Source organism: Numenius arquata, chromosome 11 (assembly GCF_964106895.1).
Source record: "Numenius arquata chromosome 11, bNumArq3.hap1.1, whole genome shotgun sequence".
Classification (NCBI taxonomy): Eukaryota; Metazoa; Chordata; class Aves; order Charadriiformes; family Scolopacidae; genus Numenius; species Numenius arquata.
The window spans coordinates 3,602,678-3,622,713 of record NC_133586.1 but is presented as its reverse complement, the minus strand read 5'-3'; the positions used below and the strand labels follow the sequence as shown (position 1 = coordinate 3,622,713).

General features: G+C 45.1%; 2 protein-coding genes across 2 annotated transcripts; both read right to left on the bottom strand.

Annotated features, from left to right (window-relative positions):
- Nucleotides 1-4,203: 4,203 nt before the first annotated feature.
- SELENOS (selenoprotein S) lies at nt 4,204-10,942 on the bottom strand. Its single transcript, XM_074156316.1, has 6 exons — nt 10,847-10,942; nt 10,488-10,622; nt 8,691-8,797; nt 7,212-7,301; nt 7,030-7,108; nt 4,204-5,026 (listed from the first exon to the last, which is right to left on the bottom strand). Exons 1-6 carry the CDS (start codon nt 10,929-10,931, stop codon nt 4,947-4,949), a joined length of 576 nt encoding a protein of 191 aa, XP_074012417.1. The 5' UTR covers nt 10,932-10,942; the 3' UTR covers nt 4,204-4,946.
- A 294-nt stretch (nt 10,943-11,236) lies between these two features.
- On the bottom strand, nt 11,237-18,156 carry SNRPA1 (small nuclear ribonucleoprotein polypeptide A'). Its single transcript, XM_074156034.1, has 9 exons — nt 17,999-18,156; nt 17,234-17,381; nt 16,623-16,701; nt 16,091-16,137; nt 15,291-15,393; nt 13,911-13,990; nt 12,575-12,650; nt 12,080-12,173; nt 11,237-11,422 (listed from the first exon to the last, which is right to left on the bottom strand). Exons 1-9 carry the CDS (start codon nt 18,078-18,080, stop codon nt 11,364-11,366), a joined length of 768 nt encoding a protein of 255 aa, XP_074012135.1. The 5' UTR covers nt 18,081-18,156; the 3' UTR covers nt 11,237-11,363.
- Between the last annotated feature and the right edge of the window lie 1,880 nt (nt 18,157-20,036).

The window sequence follows — 20,036 nt, the reverse complement described above, 5'->3', positions numbered from 1 at the left end:
GCATCCTCGTTCAGACAGCTCTCTGGATGCAAGTCCTCTCTTTAGTCATCTTCTTTGGCGGGGGGGGGGTGGTGTGTGTTTAAAAAAGACACAAAACCCAACCAAATCCAAACACCTGAGCTGAGTACCCGCACAGTCTAAGGAGGACACCAGACTGGGCGTAGAGCGACTGCAGAACAGCCTAATTCCCTGAATTTTGAGTCAAAATAGTACAGAACTACATAAAGCACAGTAGATTAGATTTGTTAGTACTAACATTTCACACCTGCATTCAATCTCTGCTAGGAGAGCAGTTCCTTGACGATATGGGTACAACTATGATTTTTGTTCACATTGATCTTTGATTAACACACAGGTAATTTTAGAACGCCTGGGAACAGCTCTACTGACAGATTCCCTGTTTGCCCTCACTCCCCCAAGTCCATCTTCTGTTGCTTGTTATTAAAAATTTCCAGTATAAGAAACACATTTTTTTTTTAAACAACTAAGTATGCAATATCACTCCTTAAAAGCTTTACCACATTTCACAATGTTTTCGAAAGGCATAAATAAAGCCAAATACATTTTATGAGTGAGATGGTTTTTTTGTTCAGTTTTAACTCCAGTGCTCAGTATCTCCTGATGAATAGTTAAGAGAACTATGCATAAACTAGGACTCATCTGCAATTTAAAGAAAACAAAAAACTTTGTTCCTCCAGCATATATATAATCTGAAAGGCAATGAACAATATTTAGCTGCATTTCACAAGCAATTAACATTTTCAGGATTGTTTTGTGCCTCTGAACACTTGCTTGACTTGGGATTTTTCAATACCCAAACCAGATTACTCTTCAGTGGCTAAATAACATTAAGAGTTAATGGAATGCTATTTAACTGCTGTATAAGTTCGTTAGGTAGCTTCTTCCAGATAAAGATATTTCCAGAACATCTGCATCAGAAAAGTAAGAGGCTTCTTGCATAACTGCTGTAAGTGGGGGAAAAAAAAAAAAGAAATTAAAAAAAAAAAAATCTTCTGAATGCTTTTTAATATGATCTTTCATAATTCAAGTTCTTGGGAATTCATACCAAAGTAGGAATAATGGATTCATTAAACAGTTCACTTTCACCTAATGCCTTCTGCAAGCTATAAAGCAACCTCCCCTTACTTGTTTGTGGTCAAGGGAGAGCTTTCTATTTGAAGTCAGAGGAAAAACCCTTCCATTTGCTTGTGCAGGTCGTGAGCCAAAAGAGAAGTTTTACAAACTGAGGTTCTTCCTCCCACCCTGTTCAATAGCTTAGAAGTGTCTGATGAAGAAAAACTTAGGGACTTGAGGATTAAAATTAAAAAAAAAAATAAGGGAGAGAGAAGGTTTAAGTTTCCAGAAATACATCACTTCATTCTCACTGGATATGTCTTAATAAATCTTAGAATTGGGCAAAAATCCATATCCCCAGTCCCAGCCACAAGCAAGTCTTGAGACACAAAGATTAGCATATGCTCAGTTCAGACCTGCTTATTTATTTCTTAAATTACTTTTTTTTTACTGAATGAACCCGTCCTTACCATTTTATCAACACAAGGAATTCTGCTTATTTAAGACAACAATCTCCCCCAGTTGTTTTTCTGAAGACACCACCTCTGTTGCCTGTTTCCCCAGCACAAGGGGCAAAATGTTCCCCAGAGGCATGAGTAAGGTAACAATTTAGTCCTCTTTACCAACAAAGAATCTTTAGATCTTGAAAATATTCTTCGCCACCCCTATGTTTTTTTTTCCTTGTGAAAGACTAAAACCTAGAGTTACATACACCAGTCTATATTACAACAATAGAAATCTAAATTTACATACCAAGACGCACAGAAGCCAGGAAATGAAAACTAGTTTCCATAGGAACATTAATAGCCTTCTCACTTCATCTTCTACACACGCTTGAACACACACTTCATGGATCTGAAGTAAAAGGTTCCTGCCTTTCCATTTCATTAGGTGGCAACTTTAAAACTCAGTAGTAACATGGAATCATAGAGTGGTTAGAGTTGGAAGGGACCTTAAAGATCATCGAGTTCCAACCCCCCTGCCGTGGGCAGGGACACCTCCACTAGAGCAGGTTGCTCAAAGCCCCATCCAGCCTGGTCTTGAACACCTCCAGGGATGGGGCATCCACAACTTCCCTGGGCAACCTGTTCCAGTGCCTCACCATCCTCAGAGTAAAGAATTTCTTTCAAATATCTAACCTAAATCTCTCCTCTTTCATTTTAAAACCATTAGCCCTCGTCCTATCACTACATTCCCTGATAAAGAGTCCCTCCCCATCTATAGTCCAGAGAAAATCACAGATCACCTGACATATAGAGCAGTACCTATATACATCTAAACGGTATATTCTAAGTTGGCACTCATACCTCTTGATGCACACAAATATTTAGAAAGAAGCGTTCAAGCAGCCCTAAGCTATGCTAAGAAACACCGATACATACTTTAATCATAGAATGGTTAGAGTTGGAAGGGACCTTAAAGATCATCCAGTTCCAACCCCCCTGCCGTGGGCAGGGACACCTCCCACTAGAATGCCTACATACAAGCTCAGTAACAGCAATCGGACACAGGGACACTTGTACACCGACAGGACTATGTCACTCCTTATCAGGGACAAGCCTGGATTTTACTCGTCTTCCGTATTCTGTGCTAGAGAGCAGATGAAGGGGGTGGGATGTTGGGAAAGCTCAATTATGATAACCAGCTCTAACTTTATTTTCTATCCACAGTGCTGGCTACACACCAGAGGGATGAAGACCACACAGGTTTCACACGTTTGTCAGCCAGAGGCCCTTTTCAGCACAAACCACCCTCAGCTTTTGCGCTGCACAAGCTGGCAGCAGGGCAAGAGCACACCTTGGCATCCAGTTGGGCTACTCGGGACAGCCGTGCAGCCAGGCTGCCGGCGCCCACCCTGAGACACATTCAGAAGAGAAGGCAGCCCAAACATAAGCCAGCAATGTGCCCTTGTGGCCAAGAAGGCCAATGGCATCCTGGGGTGCATCAGGAAGAGTGTGACCAGCAGGTGGAGGGAGGTCATCCTGCCCCTCTGCTCTGCCCTGGTGAGGCCCCATCTGGAGTACTGTGTCCAGTTCTGGGCTCCCCAGTTCAAGAAGGACAGGGAACTGCTGGAGAGGGTACAGCAGAGGACTACACACATGATTAGGGGCCTGGAGCATCTCTCTTACGAGGAGAGGCTGAGGGACTTGGGTCTTTTTAGTCTGGAGAAGACCGAGGGGGGATCTGATTGATGCCTATAAATACTTAAAGGATGGGTGTCAAGAGGATGGGGCCAGTCTTTTTTCAGTGGTGCCCAGCGACAGGACAAGAGGTAACGGGCACAAACTTGAACACAAGAAGTTCCATCTAAACATGAGAAGGAACTTCTTTCCTGTGAGGGTGGCAGAGCCCTGGAAGAGGCTGCTCCAGAGAGGTGGTGGAGTCTCCATCTCTGGAGACATTCAAACCCCACCTGGACATGTTCTTGTGCAACCTGCTCTAGGTGACCCTGCTCTGGCAGGGGGTTGGACTAGATGACCTCCAGAGGTCCCTTCCAACCCCATACCATACTGTGATTCTGTTAATGTCCCCGAGGTGCAAGCCTGACACCGCACCGCTAAAACTACAGACAGTACCGCTGCCCACAACACACCGATCTCAGCACGGTTTGTGGCTTCTCTTTTCCCTTTGAGTATCTTGCAGTGTTTGAGTTGACCAGACCTATTCATCTCCTCCTCCTCAAATGGTATTTGTCAACAGTAATTTGGAAAGAATCTGTTAGAGCAAAAGGCCTTTGTTACGTGTTTTCTTGATTTAGATTCAAATACAGCTGAAGTGCTTAACAACCAGCGACGCATCTGTTCGATTTCAGAAACACTTAACTGTTACTGGGGTGGGGAAGAGAACAGGGTGTTTCACTTTTTAAACATGGGAAAACTTGATTTGGTCTTAACCTGAAGGCGATTACTCTGAAATCATGATTTGGAACACAGATCACCCAAATAAACCAGAACTGTTAAAACCCCCAAAAGAACAGCTGAAAAAACCCTTTTGTTTATGGAGGTAGTGAAATGAAAATAATTTCATTTCATCTCTCATCTTGCTTTACACACATCTATTGCACTAAAACATACGACTTCTATATAAAACGATGCTGTAGAAAAATCACAAGATTGTAAATGCTAGATTTATGATTTGTTTGCAATTATATTTAATATTAATAGTGTTCTGTTTTTACAAAGCAGTTGAAATAAAAATAAAAAGAAATAGCAAGAAACCCCCCATCTGCTGTCTAGCATCAGTAATCCTCACTGGTTTGTTTACCATTTATAAGGAAAACATCATTCAAGGTAGCTTGTCACAGAGACTCTTCTGCAATAACTGACCTGTGGTTCAAATCCGTGGCATCTGTCAGTTCATCTGTTTTTTTCTGAAAGTCTCTCCTCTTAAAATTCAAAGCACCTGCCGATGATATTATTCTTTCCCTCTGAAGTACCTTCCAGCCAAACACAGTAAATCTGGTGACACATGTCTGAGGATGGCAAATATCCTCATTTTACAGAAATAAACGGAGCATAGATAATTAAATTTGCCCGAGGCCAGTCTTTTGAATAGCCAGCCACAGAAACCAGATCTCACAATCCCAGGTGATTCACCTTGGCTGGAGACTACGCTTCTCCTCTACAGAAGAGCGAAAATGAACTGATTACACCGAAATTGTTTCTTCTTCATCCTCTCGAAGAGGATTGGGTATTTCTCTTGTGTAGTATCAGCTTCTGCATTACTATGTGGAAATGGTGTACATCTGTTTTCAAGTTAACACCTGCACTAAGCCCCATCCCAAAGGAGTCACTGTGACACGCAAACTGTAGGCAGTTAGACAGTGGGTAAGATCAAGTGCTAGTGACACGAGACACTAGGGAGGCTTAGCCTCATCCACCTGCTGATGGGCCTCTCCGGCCGGGTCTCCAGGAACAAGTTCCGCCTCCTTCTCCAGAGAGGGGGTTATAGCCTGGAAGTACAGAGGAGAAATCCACCGTATCAACATTCATCCTCAACAGGCCTTCACCAACACACAAGAAACACCAAAAATAAATTTCACATTTATTCGCACCTTGTTTATACTTACTACATAAGCAGCTTTTTAAGGAAAATGAAAGCAGAGAAAATATCCAGACTTGAGATGGTTTATTTTTATAGTGCTAACAGTAAAAGCCATTGAAAAACACTCGTGTTTTAATTTGATCAATTAGGATTAAATTAAAACGAAATTAATTATAATTTAATTTCTCTAAGTCTGCATTAAAGCTTTAATGCTGCTCTGCAGAATAAACAGAACAGTAACAGTAACTCTTACAGTAAACTCTGTAAGAGTGTATCTGTTCTCCAAGAGCCCTAATAGTTAGGGACATAAAATAATCTTCTGTCCCAGTCCTGCAAGGAATATTCTCAAGGTCAAAAGGTGGATCCACTCATTACTACTCCAAGATTTTTTTAAAAAGAATTTGAAAAGGCAAGTATTTATGCAGTAAGGAAAACAGATACTTTAGTTGAACCTCCTAATGCCATCACTATAGACAAATTCATTTTACAAGCATGTACTTGGAAAGATACAACTTGGCAACCGTCCTCAATTTGCTCTGTACAAGGCAAAAAAAAAAAAAAAAAAAAAAAGAGAGAAACCTGAAAACCTAGCAGCCTTGCTAACCAAGCAGGTTTCAGAGCAACCTGTTCCACTGAAACTGCGAGCATCACCTCCATCTTTCAAGTTTGTTTTTCTCGTACTAGCCTAGTTCTGTTTTCTAGCTTAATTCAAGAGCTGAACAGTGCAGATGGTTCTTTCACTTTGCGCTGATCTACCTTATGAGAAGATCAGAGACCTCTAATTTTATCATCGGTTACTTAAGCAAAGATTCTGCTTAGGATGAAACTGGGACAGGTAGCTGCTGGAAGGGTGCCTCAGCCCAGCTGCCCTGATCCACAGCTATTCCCATGCATTTCTCATCCCCCATGGTGGTAAATATCCCATGCAAGAGCTATAAGGGATATTTGACAGCATCAGACATTAGACTGCACTCATATGAAACAATGCAAGATGAATCAGACAGTTCCTTCAGACATTGTCAATAGTTGTCAGTAAAAACACTCAAAACTTTCAGCACTGAACTATTATTGAGGTTTAACATGTTTAATCAAGAATCTTCAGGTTGTATACATTTAATCAAATTACTTTCTCTGTGCTGCACCTTAAGTGGGTTTCCCTTTTAGTCTGATACAATTGAAGCTGTCTAGATGGTCCCCTCCACTATGGAAAATTGTAATTAAAATATTATACCCAAATTAGCCCTTGCAGGTATGGCACAGCAGAGAAAGGAGACCAGCTGCAGAGCTGATACACAGCAGTGATCCTCACAGGGGCTTCGTAAGGCCAAAGAAAGCAGTTCAGCCAAGATGATTTCAGTGGCTGACAGTGAGTTTAATGGTAAGACCCTCTGGCGGTTTGCGAGAGTTTATATATCTGCAGGATTTATATATTCAATAGGTCATTATTGTGATACCTGATAAAAAAAGGTCACATTTTATTTAACGAAGTCTTTCATGTTCCTGAATCTATAAAATACAAAGTGAAATATCCTCTTCCTGCATTTAGTTGGGACTACAGGTGATTGAAAGACAGACCAGATATTAAATTATTGGACTTTTACAATAATGGGGGAGAGATCCCAGAAATATTCTAAGAATCTATAATTTTGAGTGACAAAAATCTCAGTAAAATATGGCAAAAGCATTTACAAGAAAACTGAAACCCTGCTGCCCTGAAAAGCAATGTTGAAGTGTCCTGCTAAGTTTTGCACAAAGTAGACCATGCTGATTAGAGGCAAAGAGCTCATTTGTAAGGCACATTTTGTTTCCTCCTTGAAAAGGAGAAAACATACGTACAATGACTATGTATGCAGCTGGATAAGTGCTCTGCTCTGTTTCAAGCTCAGAATATCTTAAGAGTTTCATACTTACCACCTCCTCGCAAGGGCTTTTTGTTTGGTTTAGATTTTGGGACTGCTGATGAGGTGGAGGCACCAGATTCTACTTCTTGCTGTTCACAAAAGCAAAAGTTACTCAGAATTTAATCAACGTGAACGTCAGCTAATCTAATCACATAAACATAATTGCAACCTGATTAACAACACAGTTATTACCTGATTCAGTTTCAGGTTTCCTTTATAGCTTTTTCCTTCTTGCATACTTTCCCACATTGCTATCTTCTGCCTTCGTTTCTCTTCTTCAAGCTAAGGAACAAATCCAGGATACACAAGACTAAGATTTCAGAACTAACAGAATTGCTACAGAAGCAGCTACAGCAGACGCATCAAAACCCAAAGGATCTATCTTTATCTGATGCAGTATCTCCAAGGTTATGGAAGCATTTACTTTTTTTAAACACCTACACCTTCCCAACAACAGAGCAACAACCCCTCTTCAATACACACAGGCTGTGTCTGCAGCTTCATTTGACCACTTGATGCTTAAAAACATTTTGAAAGTAAACCAGAACCAAGTGGCAAGCTTAAGTCCTGAGTTTATAAGAAGTACTGAGTAAAGAATATTGCGTATGATATTAATGTACCATGTAGGGTTCTACAGAAGAAAATATGTTTTTCAAATGAAGAAGACAGCCAGCTACATATTTACATCCCAATAGACATTATTCTCCCAGCTCTCTTCTAAAGCAATTTCTCCACAAAACCAAATAAATTAATGGTTAAGACAGACTGCCTTCTTCTCGAAAAATAGAAAGGAAATGAGGCAGCTATTCCATCCAGTCAAAGAAAAAGAAAGCAAAGCTCCCCAAGTCCAAGCACACTATACCTAGACTTTCTACATAATGCCTATTTTCCTCCACAATACCACTCTTCATTTGTTTTTAACTGCCAATACTTCTTGAAGCATCAGCTATAAACTGAGGTGTGAATGTAACTGACTGCAAGACAGAAGAAGAGCTGGGATTAATGAGCAATATTACTGCTGTGCTGATCACAGCCACCTTTCCATGCTGCCTCACACAGCAATATGCTATTCCTTATTATCTCAAACTGTAGTTCCAACCACTGAATCACAGCAATGCTAAGCTACATTTCTAAGAACTTCTATTTGCTATTAAGAACAGAAGATACATCTATGCTGTAGTACAGTTAATCCAAACACCAGTAAACCCCCTCCAGCCATTCACTGCGCATATAACTAAGTTTCTGTAAGTACAGATTTACCTATAAAAAAAAAAAATAAAAATCAGGCCCACAGTGCCCCACGCACACGACTACTTGCGGACAAGCAAGTGCCACAGAGATTAATTACTTCAGGAAGGTGCAGAATACTATACGCATCAATCATTGTAATCAACAAAGAGCATCAAGACATCAGGTCAGCACAACATATAGGTATGTGCTTGTATCACTGGAGGCCCATCATGACACCTACAGCTCGTTACTGCCCCACGGATCAAACTATATCAAAAGCAGCCCAAGTAAAGGAGGGGAAAAAAGACTACCACCCACATTCCAGCAAAAGGAGAATGAGTCTCCTATTCTTCTGGCATCTAGCACGGAACAAACCTTTCTCTACCAGCAGCAAAGTACTCGATGACAAATGTATGAGTTAAAGACACACTCTCTGGTTACCTGTCTTTGCTTTTCTTTGTATCTTTCTGCTTGCGCATTCAACTCCTCTTGCATCCTGAGGCGAGCTGCTGCCAAAGCTTCCTGCCTTCTTACCACCACATCAGGTTCTAGGAAATTGGGAAAGAGTTTGCAAAGCTATTCAAAATCAATTCTTCATGGTCTCCTCAAAGATTTGCAATAAGGAAAGGCTCACATCTCTCCCTGCAGCTGTTCTGCAGAATATCACAGCTCAAGTTCAGTTACCACCTAATCTTTTACAGTAATTAATATGCTGATTTAAATTTCATAACATTTTAATATTTTTTTCAGAGCACTTACCTTTAATGGGATTTTAATGAATAAGGACACCAATATAATGAACCCATAAAAAATTAAAATTCACATCTATAGGATACTTCCTTCTATTTCTGAAGGATTTGCTTGATACAATTAATTTCAGAAATGTCATCCATGCTTTGCAGGGATTCCATTTTTACCCAGAGAACTTCTTTTACGCAGAAGTATGAGGCAACCGGCCCACATTCACTCCTACTCCTTCTGGCAATGGGTCCTGCTCATTTCATTACAGCAGTGAAGCAGTGGCAGATTTAACATGCTCCGTCAGCAGAGAAATGGCTTACAAATATCACGCGTATCTCAAGAGAAAACTGACAGTCTCAGAAAATCTACATTGAGTCACCACTTCTCTTCATGACTGGCCTTTAGGAGAAGTCAAAAGAAAAATAATATTCAAGCAAAGGCAAATATTGCTCTCTTTTTTTTCTTGTAGCTGAAGTATCTCTACACTTGTTTGTCTCCTTGTGTTTGTTATCATCCAGTGATTAATATGTAAAAGAAATTTCAGTACTTTCAGTAACTTCATTTTATAGGAAATTTTGGCAATTAAATCAAGATTTAATTAGCATTACAAAAGAACACCAGTAGGATAAGGGCATGCGAGTAATATTTTCTGGGGCCCCATGTAGTACGACACCAACACGCCAAAGGTATCAGCGCCAAGCACTTATCGTTTTGGCAGATACATAAGTATAGTCTGTGCTTTACGGCAGCGAGTCTCCAACTGAGGCAGGATCATGACTGTGTCAGACTTACAACCTATGCCATACTGTAGAAGATAACACAGATGAGAGGCACTCACACCCCAAAAGTATACAGTCCTGCCTAAGCAGGAAGTGTGAAGGAATAACTGAAAGGAGAGAGATGATGAACGTTAATTAAAAATATTATTAAACAAAAGGTTTTTTTCCCCCGGATTTAGATTTGGATGCTTTGTTTTTCTTTGATAAATCTGCAAGTTAACTGACCACAACCCATTTGAACCAGGTGGTTCTCTCAGCTTCTGCACTCAAAGACCGGCTATTCCCTTGTTCTGCAATGCTCCGCTCCTCCTCCCCCAGCCACAGTACTTTGGGACACAATCCTTCCTTGACACAACCTTCTAAAAACTTGTCCTGGTCCAACCTTTACCCAGCGATCTCTTCAGTAGCACGATCTGTACGCTCTCACGGGCCTAAAGTTATCCTGAGCGTTGCTCACCATTAAAATCCCTTGGAATGGGATTTCTTTTTGGATGTTTTTAAATAAAGACTATGTGTGTGCAGATCTGAGCAGCTGTCAGACATCACGACTGCGGAGTGCTAGTGGGAACTAGATTTCTTTTTGGATGTTTTTAAATAAAGACTATGTATATGTGGATCTGAGCAGCTGTCAGACATCACGACTGCGGAGCGCTAGTAGGAACCTAAAAGCGACACCAGCACCAGCCCGTTCAGCTCTGAAGAGCAAAGATTTACTCACCCACAGCTGCGTCAGCTGCTCCCGGCTGGCCGCTCTGCCGGGCCGCCAGCCCCTGGGATATCTTCTGGATGAGGAGATAGATGGCGACAGCGGCCAGGAGGATGTACCAGCCATAGCTGGACAGCAGGGAGCCCACTGGGACGGGGACAAGCCGTAGGTAAGAGGAGAGCTGCGGGGGAGGGAACCCGCCAAGCCAGGAGGCGAGAACGCCCGGCCGGGACCCGGGCCCTCTCCTCAGCGGACAGGCCGAGTCTGTCTGCCCCCCCCCCCCCCCCCGCCTTCCACCCCGCCGCTCCTCCGCCCGCCCTGCCCGCCCTTCCTGGCTTCCCCGCCGACCGGACCGCCCCCCGGCCCCTCACCCGTGTGCTGCAGGACCTCGAGGCCGCCCCGGCCCAGCGCCGCCTGCCCTGGGCCCGCCGCGGGCTCGCCGCCCTCCAGCTCCATCGCCCGCCGCCGCCGCTGCCTCACGTCCGGGAGCCGCCCCGCGCGCCCCCCAGGCTGCGCCAATCACCGCCCTCCTCGTCTACTGCCACCTCGGGAGCTAAGACCCAACCAGGACGCGAGGCTACCCATCACCGACCAATTGGCAGCGAGTAAAGAGGATTACGTCATGGCAATACCGGCCAATGAGACGAGGGAAGGGGCGTGAGTGGGCCAATCAAGGTGTGCAGAAACGGCTCCTCCCCCTCCCGCCGCCACGGCGGCCCCTCAGAAGCCGGGCCGGAGCCGGAGAGGCCGCACCAGGGGAAGAAAAAGAAACGTTCGTTTATTGAAGGCCGAAATGCACAAGGACAGGGTGCGGGGAAGGGGGGGGGGGAGCTGCCCGCGGCGGGGCCGGCGCCATTCCCCCTGCGGGGAGAGGCGGCGGGCCCGGGCCTAGGATCCGTTGGGAACTGCGTCTTCCTCCATTTCTTCCTCAGCCTCCTCCGAGGGGCCTGGAAGGAGACATCAGGGGTTACTGCAAACATCAGTTCTCTTTGCCACCGGGGCAGTGTTAATTCTCACCCCTCTGAAGAGGGACAGTAATAACGTGAACTATAAAACACGGCAGAAAAAAATAATATCAACGTAGCTGTAATATATAAAAAAAGAGGGGATATTGCCAGCCTGCGGTCAAGATTCATCCACACACAGACCTCTCGGATCACAGAGACGCTCCTGTACCCCCATCTGAGTCGCTAACGCTCACAACAACCAACCAAAGCCAGATATACTTTGTGATAAATCTCAGGGTTGTTTGGTTTTTTTTTTATTTTTTTTAAGTAGTTGGGATGAACTGTTTGGAGTTGGGCAATAAAGCGAAGCACCTGGGGCTGAGGTTTGGCACCTTGCTCTGGAAGGAGCCCAGGTGTAACAGCCCTGAACTGCACCCCAGAGGCCAGGCGGCCAATATGCCGATTGCAGAGTCTTAAAGTCTCAATTATCCAGTCTATAAAATTACACTAATTTTAAAAGTTTTTTTCCAACTCCCCAACTGTTTGGCCCGCCCAGCATCGCTCCCTACTGAGATCACGCAAAGGAGCATGAAGCAATGAAGAGAGAGATTGATTCTGTTTGGGAAACAAAAGTATAAAAAAAAAAAGTGCAGTGACCTGATTTTCGTTCTCTGCCCGGGATCTGTCCGGCCTGTAGTAAGCCTTTCAGTCGCTCCACTTCAGCCAGAGTCGTGGCATTTGCTATAGCAGTCTGGAAAACAGACAAAAGAGCACGATGAATCTTCACATACAGTATTTCAGTCTGTTTAGAAGATTTTTCCCAGTTAAGTGAAGCTAAGCCTCTACAGAAAGTTCCTCAAAAAAGTTCTACAAATGACAAAGCACCACCTTACTTCCCCCTCTTATTAAACAAGCCGCTCTATCCTGGGAGAGCTCTAAGCTCAGACCAAGATTTCATTTAAGATCTCAAAAACCAGGTATATCGTAACAGACGAAAAATTACAGAAAAAGCACCTAAACCAAAGGTAGGACCCGCCGTTCTGTTCGTCTGAACAGAGTCGGGGGCTGCCAGGAGGAAGGAAACATTTGTTCAGTTTCACAAGAGTTCTTCTCCTCCGCTTTTGCCCACGTGTGCTGTCCTGACAGATTTACCTTAATTGCCTCAACGTCCCCTGGGGAAGGCCCAGCTTTCTTTTTGTCAGTTGGCAAACCAGCACCTGGATTGAAGCTTCAAAGGAAAAAAAATAGAGACCCGTTACACCCTCAGAAGAGTATGTGCTTCTCTAACTCCCAAACTAGGTTTGGAAGCATTTCATTCAATCAAGTGTAGTATCTTATCTTTGTTAACAAACTGATACAGTGAAGAGTTGTCTCCTTCAGAAACACCAGCAACTTGTCCTCGCTGTCCCATCCGTCCCCCCTCCTCCCTCCCTTTTCATCTGCTCATAAAGAGAGGCAGAGCTTAACTTTTATAAATGAAGCAGTTGACAAAAGCTGTTCGATTTGGATGTTGTTGAACACTCAGGTGGTCTGTCGTCATTACAAAAGCAGGGTGGATAAACAGAGTAACTGAAATTGGGTCTCCTGTTCTTATATGTCTAATATGATATTATAACAGCCTGAAATAAAGCCTACACTAGACTGGATGTAATCTTAGCACTCAAAAGAAAAAGGTTAGTTGCTGCTGCTTTAAGAAAAACAAAAGTCTGTAGTCTGTGAACGTGGATGTAATCAGCTGGAAAGAATTTCCTGAGTGCTGACCCAGCAACCTCTTTTGCAGCCATAAAAAGATTTTCTTCGTAGATTTATTGAGCTTTTTAAGTTCAATCACCTACTTGTTCTATCACAGACTTGAACCCCTTTCCACTCATAAACTAGAACCGGAGTCCACCTATTATAAACACTAAATGCATTCAAGATATTTTTTTATTAAACTATGAATCTGGAAATGCTGTTGCCATACGTGATCCAAATTCTGATTTCGGAACAGGTTGATGAAGGATTAAACAGAACACACAACGTATCACTTCAGAATTAAACTAAATAAACATATATTTGTAATAGCTTAACTAAAGATTTTCATCTGCATTTATCCTCCTAATAACAGCAGATTTTACAGTTTGTATTGCCTGGGAAAACAGAGAGTTTTAGTTACCAATTATCTAGGGAAAAAAAAAAACAACAGCAAAATAAACAATGGCCAACTCTCTGCAGTTAAACAACCAGAAGAAAAAAAGCAAAATTAAGGTTTCCTGCTTGTTGGCTTAAATCAACCCACCCTGACCAAATCTCTCTTTCAAAAATATTTCTGAGATGTATTCACCACCATCCAAAAATCGGGATGCTTGGACAAGGCACTTCTGGCTACCGAAGCTTTTAAGGCATCCTGCCAGTAATCGATATTGCAGTTTACTGCCTAATAGCACACAAAAGAGAGTGGTGTTTCTGAAGGAGAATGCCAGTGTAAATTTGGTTTTTTTTATCTTACGTTTTTGTTCTCCTGGCAATATCCTTTGCAAGCTGTGCACCCCGTTTGCCCTTGAACATTTTCTCTGCCTCCTGTCGCTCCTACAGCGATACCACACACACAAAGTTAATTTTAGAACATTGCATTTTGCAAAGCTTCTGTCCTTGCAAAGAAAGAGGCTTTGGCTCATCTTCATCAGTGAACATTGGTAGGTGGAAACCAGACGTAACAACATAAACATCCCCCAAATGCACAGACCCAGGATGTATCAACCGAATGCTCTTAAAACGTTCAGGTTCAACAAGGCCAAGTGCTGGGTCCTGCACTTGGGACACAACAACCCCGAGGAGCGCTACAGCCTTGGGGCAGAGTGGCTGGAGCTGCCTGGCAGAAAAGGACCTGGGGGTGTTGGTGGACAGCCGGCTGAACACGAGCCAGCAGAGTGCCAAGGTGGCCAAGAAGGCCAACAGCATCCTGGCCTGTATCAGGAACAGCGTGGTGAGCAGGACTTGGGAGGTGATCGTCCCCCTGTACTGGGCACTGGTGAGGCCCCACCTTGAGTGCTGTGTCCAGTTTCAGGCCCCTTCCCACAAAAAAGACATCGAGGTGCTGGAGCGGGTCCAGAGAAGGGCAACAAAGCTCTTGAGGGGTCTGGAGAATAAGTCTTATGAGGAGAGGCTGAGGGAGCTGGGGGTGTTCAGCCTGGAGAAAAGGAGGCTGAGGGGAGACCTTCTCGCTCTCTTCAACTCCCTGAAAAGAGGGTATAGCCAGGGGGGGGTCGGTCTCTTCTCCCAAGGAACAGGCGATAGGACAAGAGGAAACAGCCTCAAGTTGCGCCAGGGGAGGTTCAGATTGGATATTGGGAAAAAAATTTACACTGAAAGGGTTATTAAGCCTTGGAATGGGCTGCCCAGGGAAGTGGTTGAGGCACCATCCCTGGAGGTATTTAAGACGGGTTGACATAGTGCTTAGTGACATGGTTTAGTGATGGGTTTTTTATCAGGCTGATGATTGGACTAGATGATCTTAAAGGTCCCTTCCAACCTGGACAATTCTGTGAAAAGTAAGAACTCTTTCCCACACTCATCTTCACTGAGAGCAGAGTTCTGCTGTGATTGCTTATTAACTTCCCTAGAGGTTTGTCTTTCTACCAACACCAGAGGGCCAGAAAAGAATCAGACTAAACAAACACAGGTAGTAAAACTCAATTAAACAGACTATTTCCTTAACAGAATGAAACCATGAAAGACAACAAAGAGCATGTTTTAGAACCACTTATGATAGACAGTTTTGATAAAATTTACAATTATGGCAAAAAGGTCAAGTTACCACTGAATTTTCAAGACTGTAATAAGAAAAAAGGTATTTATCTTGTGCTGAATCAGAAGCAAGTAGACTTACTTTGAGTTTCACTTTCTGAAAATCCAGGACTCTGACCTGGGGAACTTTGTGGATCACATATAATCTGTAATGCTTCTTATTTGTTACAGGGTTCCTTAAAATGCTACAAAGTAAATTAAGGTTATAAAAAGATTCTTAATATTGAAAATATTTTCAAATATACTGCAATACATTAATATACTTAAAATGCATTCATGTACCTTCTGCTATAACTAACAACAAATAACACTATTAAATAAGCCTAGTGACAGTGTTCTCTGATACTATGAAAACTATAGTAAAAAACTTGCACTTTATTTTATCAATTAAGTAGATTTTAATGAGGACCAACATAAAGAACAACCTCAAAATATTAAAAAAAACCAACAAATAACTCAACCATCACATTCCCTACCTGGACACTGATCAACCAAAAAATCATAGGACAAATTGCTTTTCTTTTTTTGTCCCTTGCATGAAACGTAACATTACTGAAAAGTCGTTGTTTACACGTGTTTTAAAGTATTTTGTAACAACAGTTTAAACCTTTAGTTTTTAGGTTTTTAAAGGTTAAAGTTACTTCAATCCTTGCATATTGGTTTATGGAGATGTTACATCTCAATGGTCCAACAGTGTCAGGAATATAAAACCTGTATTGCTGAAGTGTAGTGGGAATTTTGATTATCAATTCAATTTTTAAGCATAAAGAATCTGTCACAGCTCTTAAAAAGGAGAGCATTCCAGATCAAAGCAAAGAGCCAGGCCAGCAGCAGAGTTTGAAAAGCAGAAAAAGAGCAGCTTTACTTTGCAAGACGACATACCTCAGGTAAGTCAGCGATTTAATAGTTGATAACGGATCCAGTTCACCCTATATAATGAGAACACAGTAAGCATTTGGTGTTGGGAGATATGGTGCAGGGGAAAACTTTGTAGAGTGGGGTTGATGGTTGGACTCAATAATCCCAAGGGTCTTTTCCAACCTGAATGATTCTATGATTTGTAAGTCCGTTTAGTGACAATCAAACATTTGAAAACAAAGTTCCTGAACTCATATCTGTTTTAGAGACCAATCAGAATTACTGCAATTAGTTTAACAGTAAAATCACTAAGACTTCGTGGCTGCTGTTCCATTGCATGCTGCAAATTATGTTCCATTAAAAAATCTACACCACTAACTACCAGCAAACCCAAATGGTACTACTCTAAAGAGAAAGAAAAAAGGCTCATTAGAAAGATGAGCAGTATCAACTACTACCAAAAGCATATGACACTCATCTCAGGAAAAAGGTTGATTAGAAAGATGGCAAACACAAATTTAAGCTTGTTTAGGTTTATCCCGCATCGATAGCTTACCAATTCAGCAATGTTGTTGTTGGTAAGAATGAGCTCCGTCAGGCTGGGCAGAGCCTGCTCAAGGCTTTCACCAATCCGGCTAAAGAAGAACAAAAACCAAAGGTTTAATTTACACCTGAAATTAGCAATGGTGAAAAGACACACAGAAATACAATAACATAGAGGATCTTCCTGTAAAACAACCCAGTCTGACACTGGCAGAAGTTTGGGTTAGCAACTCCTACAATACATTTTCTAATAAAGCTGGCAATAAATACCAGCCGTCACTATAAGAGTATTAGATACAATATGGGATTTATGTTCATTCACTTGCAGGTATCCCCATTTTCTTGTCTTTATGGGGATGGTTACTGAAATCCAAAGTTCCGGTCAAATTTCAAACTCTGCATCTCGTTGTCCTGTCTGAAAAATGATGACTGACCTGGGACAATGCAGTGAGAAGTCAGGCAACTTAAAGAGGGCCTAAGCAGTATTCAGTGCTGATTTTTTTTTTTCCCATAAAACAAACACTTCTACACCTACCCAGCACTGAAAGACGCATGCACACATCTCTCCCAAGAGCATTTTCATCTGCCCCAGGGTCCCCATCTCATCAAAATACAACCCCTTACCAAATCCTATTGTTATTCATCAGAAGAGTTTTCAGCCTTCTCAACAGAGGGAACCCATCCAGTTTACGGATCTCATTGTCAGAGAAATCAATTGCATCAAACTGGTCCAGAGTGGCACCCAAATTCTCAATAACAGGGATTTTATAGCCTGGGGAAAGAGTGCAAGACAGAAATCAGATGGTGCCCACGAGGGAGCGGAACACAGGCAGAGACAGTGCGTAGGAGGCGTATCTGGATGGACTGAGGATGCAGATAGTCTCAGTCAAAACACCTTGGGAACAACTCTCCTCCCCATCACACGCAGACCAGACTCTCCCCCACAAAGCCAACCACCCCCGCAGCCTTCGCCAAGCATCCCTCTTCCTCCCTCTCAGCCAGCACTCCAACTCCCTCCCTGTACGCAGCCCCTTGGCCCTTTCCGGCACATCCCTCTTGTGCCTCAGCCCCACCACCGCAGGCTCCTCCGACACTTCACCCCGAATTTCCCTTCCATTCTATCCCATTCCATTACCACCCCCAGGTTCCCCTCCCACTGCAGTCCCTTTAACCGCCCCCCAAGCCCCTTGGCCACTGCAGGCCCCTCCAGAAACCTTCCCCCCCGGCCTCCCGCCGCCCCTCCTCCCGGTGCAGGCCCCACAAGCCTCAGCCCTTTCCGCCCCCCCCAGCCCCCTTCCCGGTACAGGCCGCAACGCCTCCACGCCACCCGCCCCCACACCCCCAGCGCAGGCCCCCCCCCGCCGTTAGAGCCCCGCCGGGCCCCCGTACCGCGCAGGTCGAGCTCGCGATCGCGGACGGCGTTGGTGTACTGCGCCGCCTGCTCGATCAGCTCCGCCGTCAGCTTCACCATCCCGCCGGGCCCCGCCGCTCCGCTCCACCCCGCACCCTGCCGTTCCGCGCTGCCGCCGGGCCGCGCCGCGCCGCGCCAGGCCGACCAGCCGAGCGCCGAGGCCAGCCGCGCCAGGCCGACCAGCCGAGCGCCGAGGCCAGCCGCGCCAGGCCGACCAGGCGAAAGCCGAGCCAAGCCCGGCCAGGCCGACCAGCCGAGCGCCGAGGCAACGCCCCGCCGCCCGCCCTGTCCTCTCCCCGAGATGGCGGCGGTGACAGGAGCGCGGCGGCGGCCTCCCCCAGACCCAGCCCGGGCAGCCCCTGCTCCCCGACCTCCTTCGGGCTCCAGCGGCAGCCCGGTGCCGGGCAGGCCCAGGCCGTGCCCCTCAGAGAGTGCCGAGGCCGCTGCGCCCTGACGGGGAGGAGGGGGGAGCCCTGCGCACTCCCCCCCCTCCCCAGCCAGGTCTTTCACTCCGTCTCACTCCCTTAAAGCTTTTTTCACTGTAATTTCCCGTGCAGCCCAAACCCGGCGGCTGCGGGGGGGGGGGGGGGGCGGCGGGTTCGTGCTCCCCGGGCGGCAGCTCTCCTCCAGCCACGGCAGCGGCGGCGCTTCGGCCGCTGGGCAGCAGAGGGACCCGGCGGCCCGCGAACGTGGCCCAACAGCGCCATGGGCCTCCCCGAGCGGACTGGTCTGACTGCAGCAGTACCAGTACTCCCAGTACCCTCTCCTTGCTGAGGTGAGGCTCCCCAACGCTCCCCTTCCCCTCCCCCAGGCCGCCCTGCAGCCCCCCGGCCGGGCATGGGCCGCAGGCAGGGCCTAGGGCCGGAGCACCCATCGACAAACGGAGGAGCGGCTGGGCATCGCTATCAGTAGCATCCTAAAGCTGCACGGAGATGTCACCAGAGGTTCTCTCTGATCCAAGCACGGACCAAATGTGCAGAAAAGGAGGCAGAGCAGTCTGGGAAACTGCTTCATGCAGGTGACTTGCAGCCAGCAAGCTGCTGGCCCTTGGGCAGAGTTGGCTTAGCTGGCGGGACTCTGCTTGTTCGAACACATGGTGTTCCCTTCCTGCTTCTCAGCCAGGACAGCCTCCCACAGCAATTAACAGCTCTTGGTGCTTTTTCTCCTCCACCCGAGCAGCAGCTCAGCCTTTGCTGCTGGACATAGGGTCGCCCTTAAACACCTTGCCCCTGTAGCATTTGAGACTGTTGTTCTGACACTTCCACGCGAGTTCCTGCTCTTGGGGAAGCTGCGTTGGGCTGGGAACACACCACAGGCTGGGGCATGACAGTTGCCCTTCGCCTGTGAGATAAACCGTGCTTGCAAGTGTCACTATATCCCCTCTTACCCACCTTAGGGATTTTGGGATGTCCTAATTTGAGCAATACAGGAGTAATTTCTAATGCTTGCGAAAACTGCACCTTTAGAAGACTCTAGTGTCTGAATTCATAAAAATATTTACTTTCCATCCAGCTAGGCTATGTGGCATTCAAGGTCTCAGTGTTTTCGAGCCTTGCCAAGTGCAGGCATGAGGGGGAGTGAGACCCGGGCACTTGACCCAGGCTGGCCAACAGGATTATTTCATGCCATGAACGTCATATTCAATATAAATTAGAAAGTTTGCTGCATAGTGCTCTCTCTCCCTTGATGGCAGCAGTCCAGAGAACTTCTTGCCCTAGTGCCGGACCCCTGAGCCCTTCCGTTCCTCCCGAAGCCACAGTGCTCTCAGTGTCCCTCATTGGCTGTCCCCTGCTGGGAGTGCACAGCTTCCTGCTGGTGGAATGGGCTGAGTATAGTCCTTGTACTTTTTATATTGGTATCGGGATCAATACTAGTTCTTTAGTATTATTAATGTTAATTATTTAGTCTTACCATATTAAATCTATTTATATTTCAACCCTCATGTTTCCTTGTTTGTCCATTATTCCCCTTCCCGGGTGGGGAGGGCTCATCAGGTGATAGAATAATTGTCTAAAC

Coding starts and splice junctions, on each gene's coding strand:
- SELENOS (XM_074156316.1), bottom strand. CDS start 10,931: ATGGAGCTGGAGGGCGGCGAGCCCGCGGCGGGCCCAGGGCAGGCGGCG. Junction 7,302..8,690: donor ACAAAGAAAAGCAAAGACAG/GTAACCAGAGAG, acceptor TTTGTTCCTTAG/CTTGAAGAAGAGAAACGAAG. Junction 5,027..7,029: donor AAAGCCCTTGCGAGGAGGTG/GTAAGTATGAAA, acceptor CTGTACTTCCAG/GCTATAACCCCCTCTCTGGA.
- SNRPA1 (XM_074156034.1), bottom strand. CDS start 18,080: ATGGTGAAGCTGACGGCGGAGCTGATCGAGCAGGCGGCGCAGTACACC. Junction 16,138..16,622: donor ACAACAACATTGCTGAATTG/GTAAGCTATCGA, acceptor CTCATTATATAG/GGTGAACTGGATCCGTTATC. Junction 15,394..16,090: donor AAATCGCTGACTTACCTGAG/GTATGTCGTCTT, acceptor TTTACTTTGTAG/CATTTTAAGGAACCCTGTAA.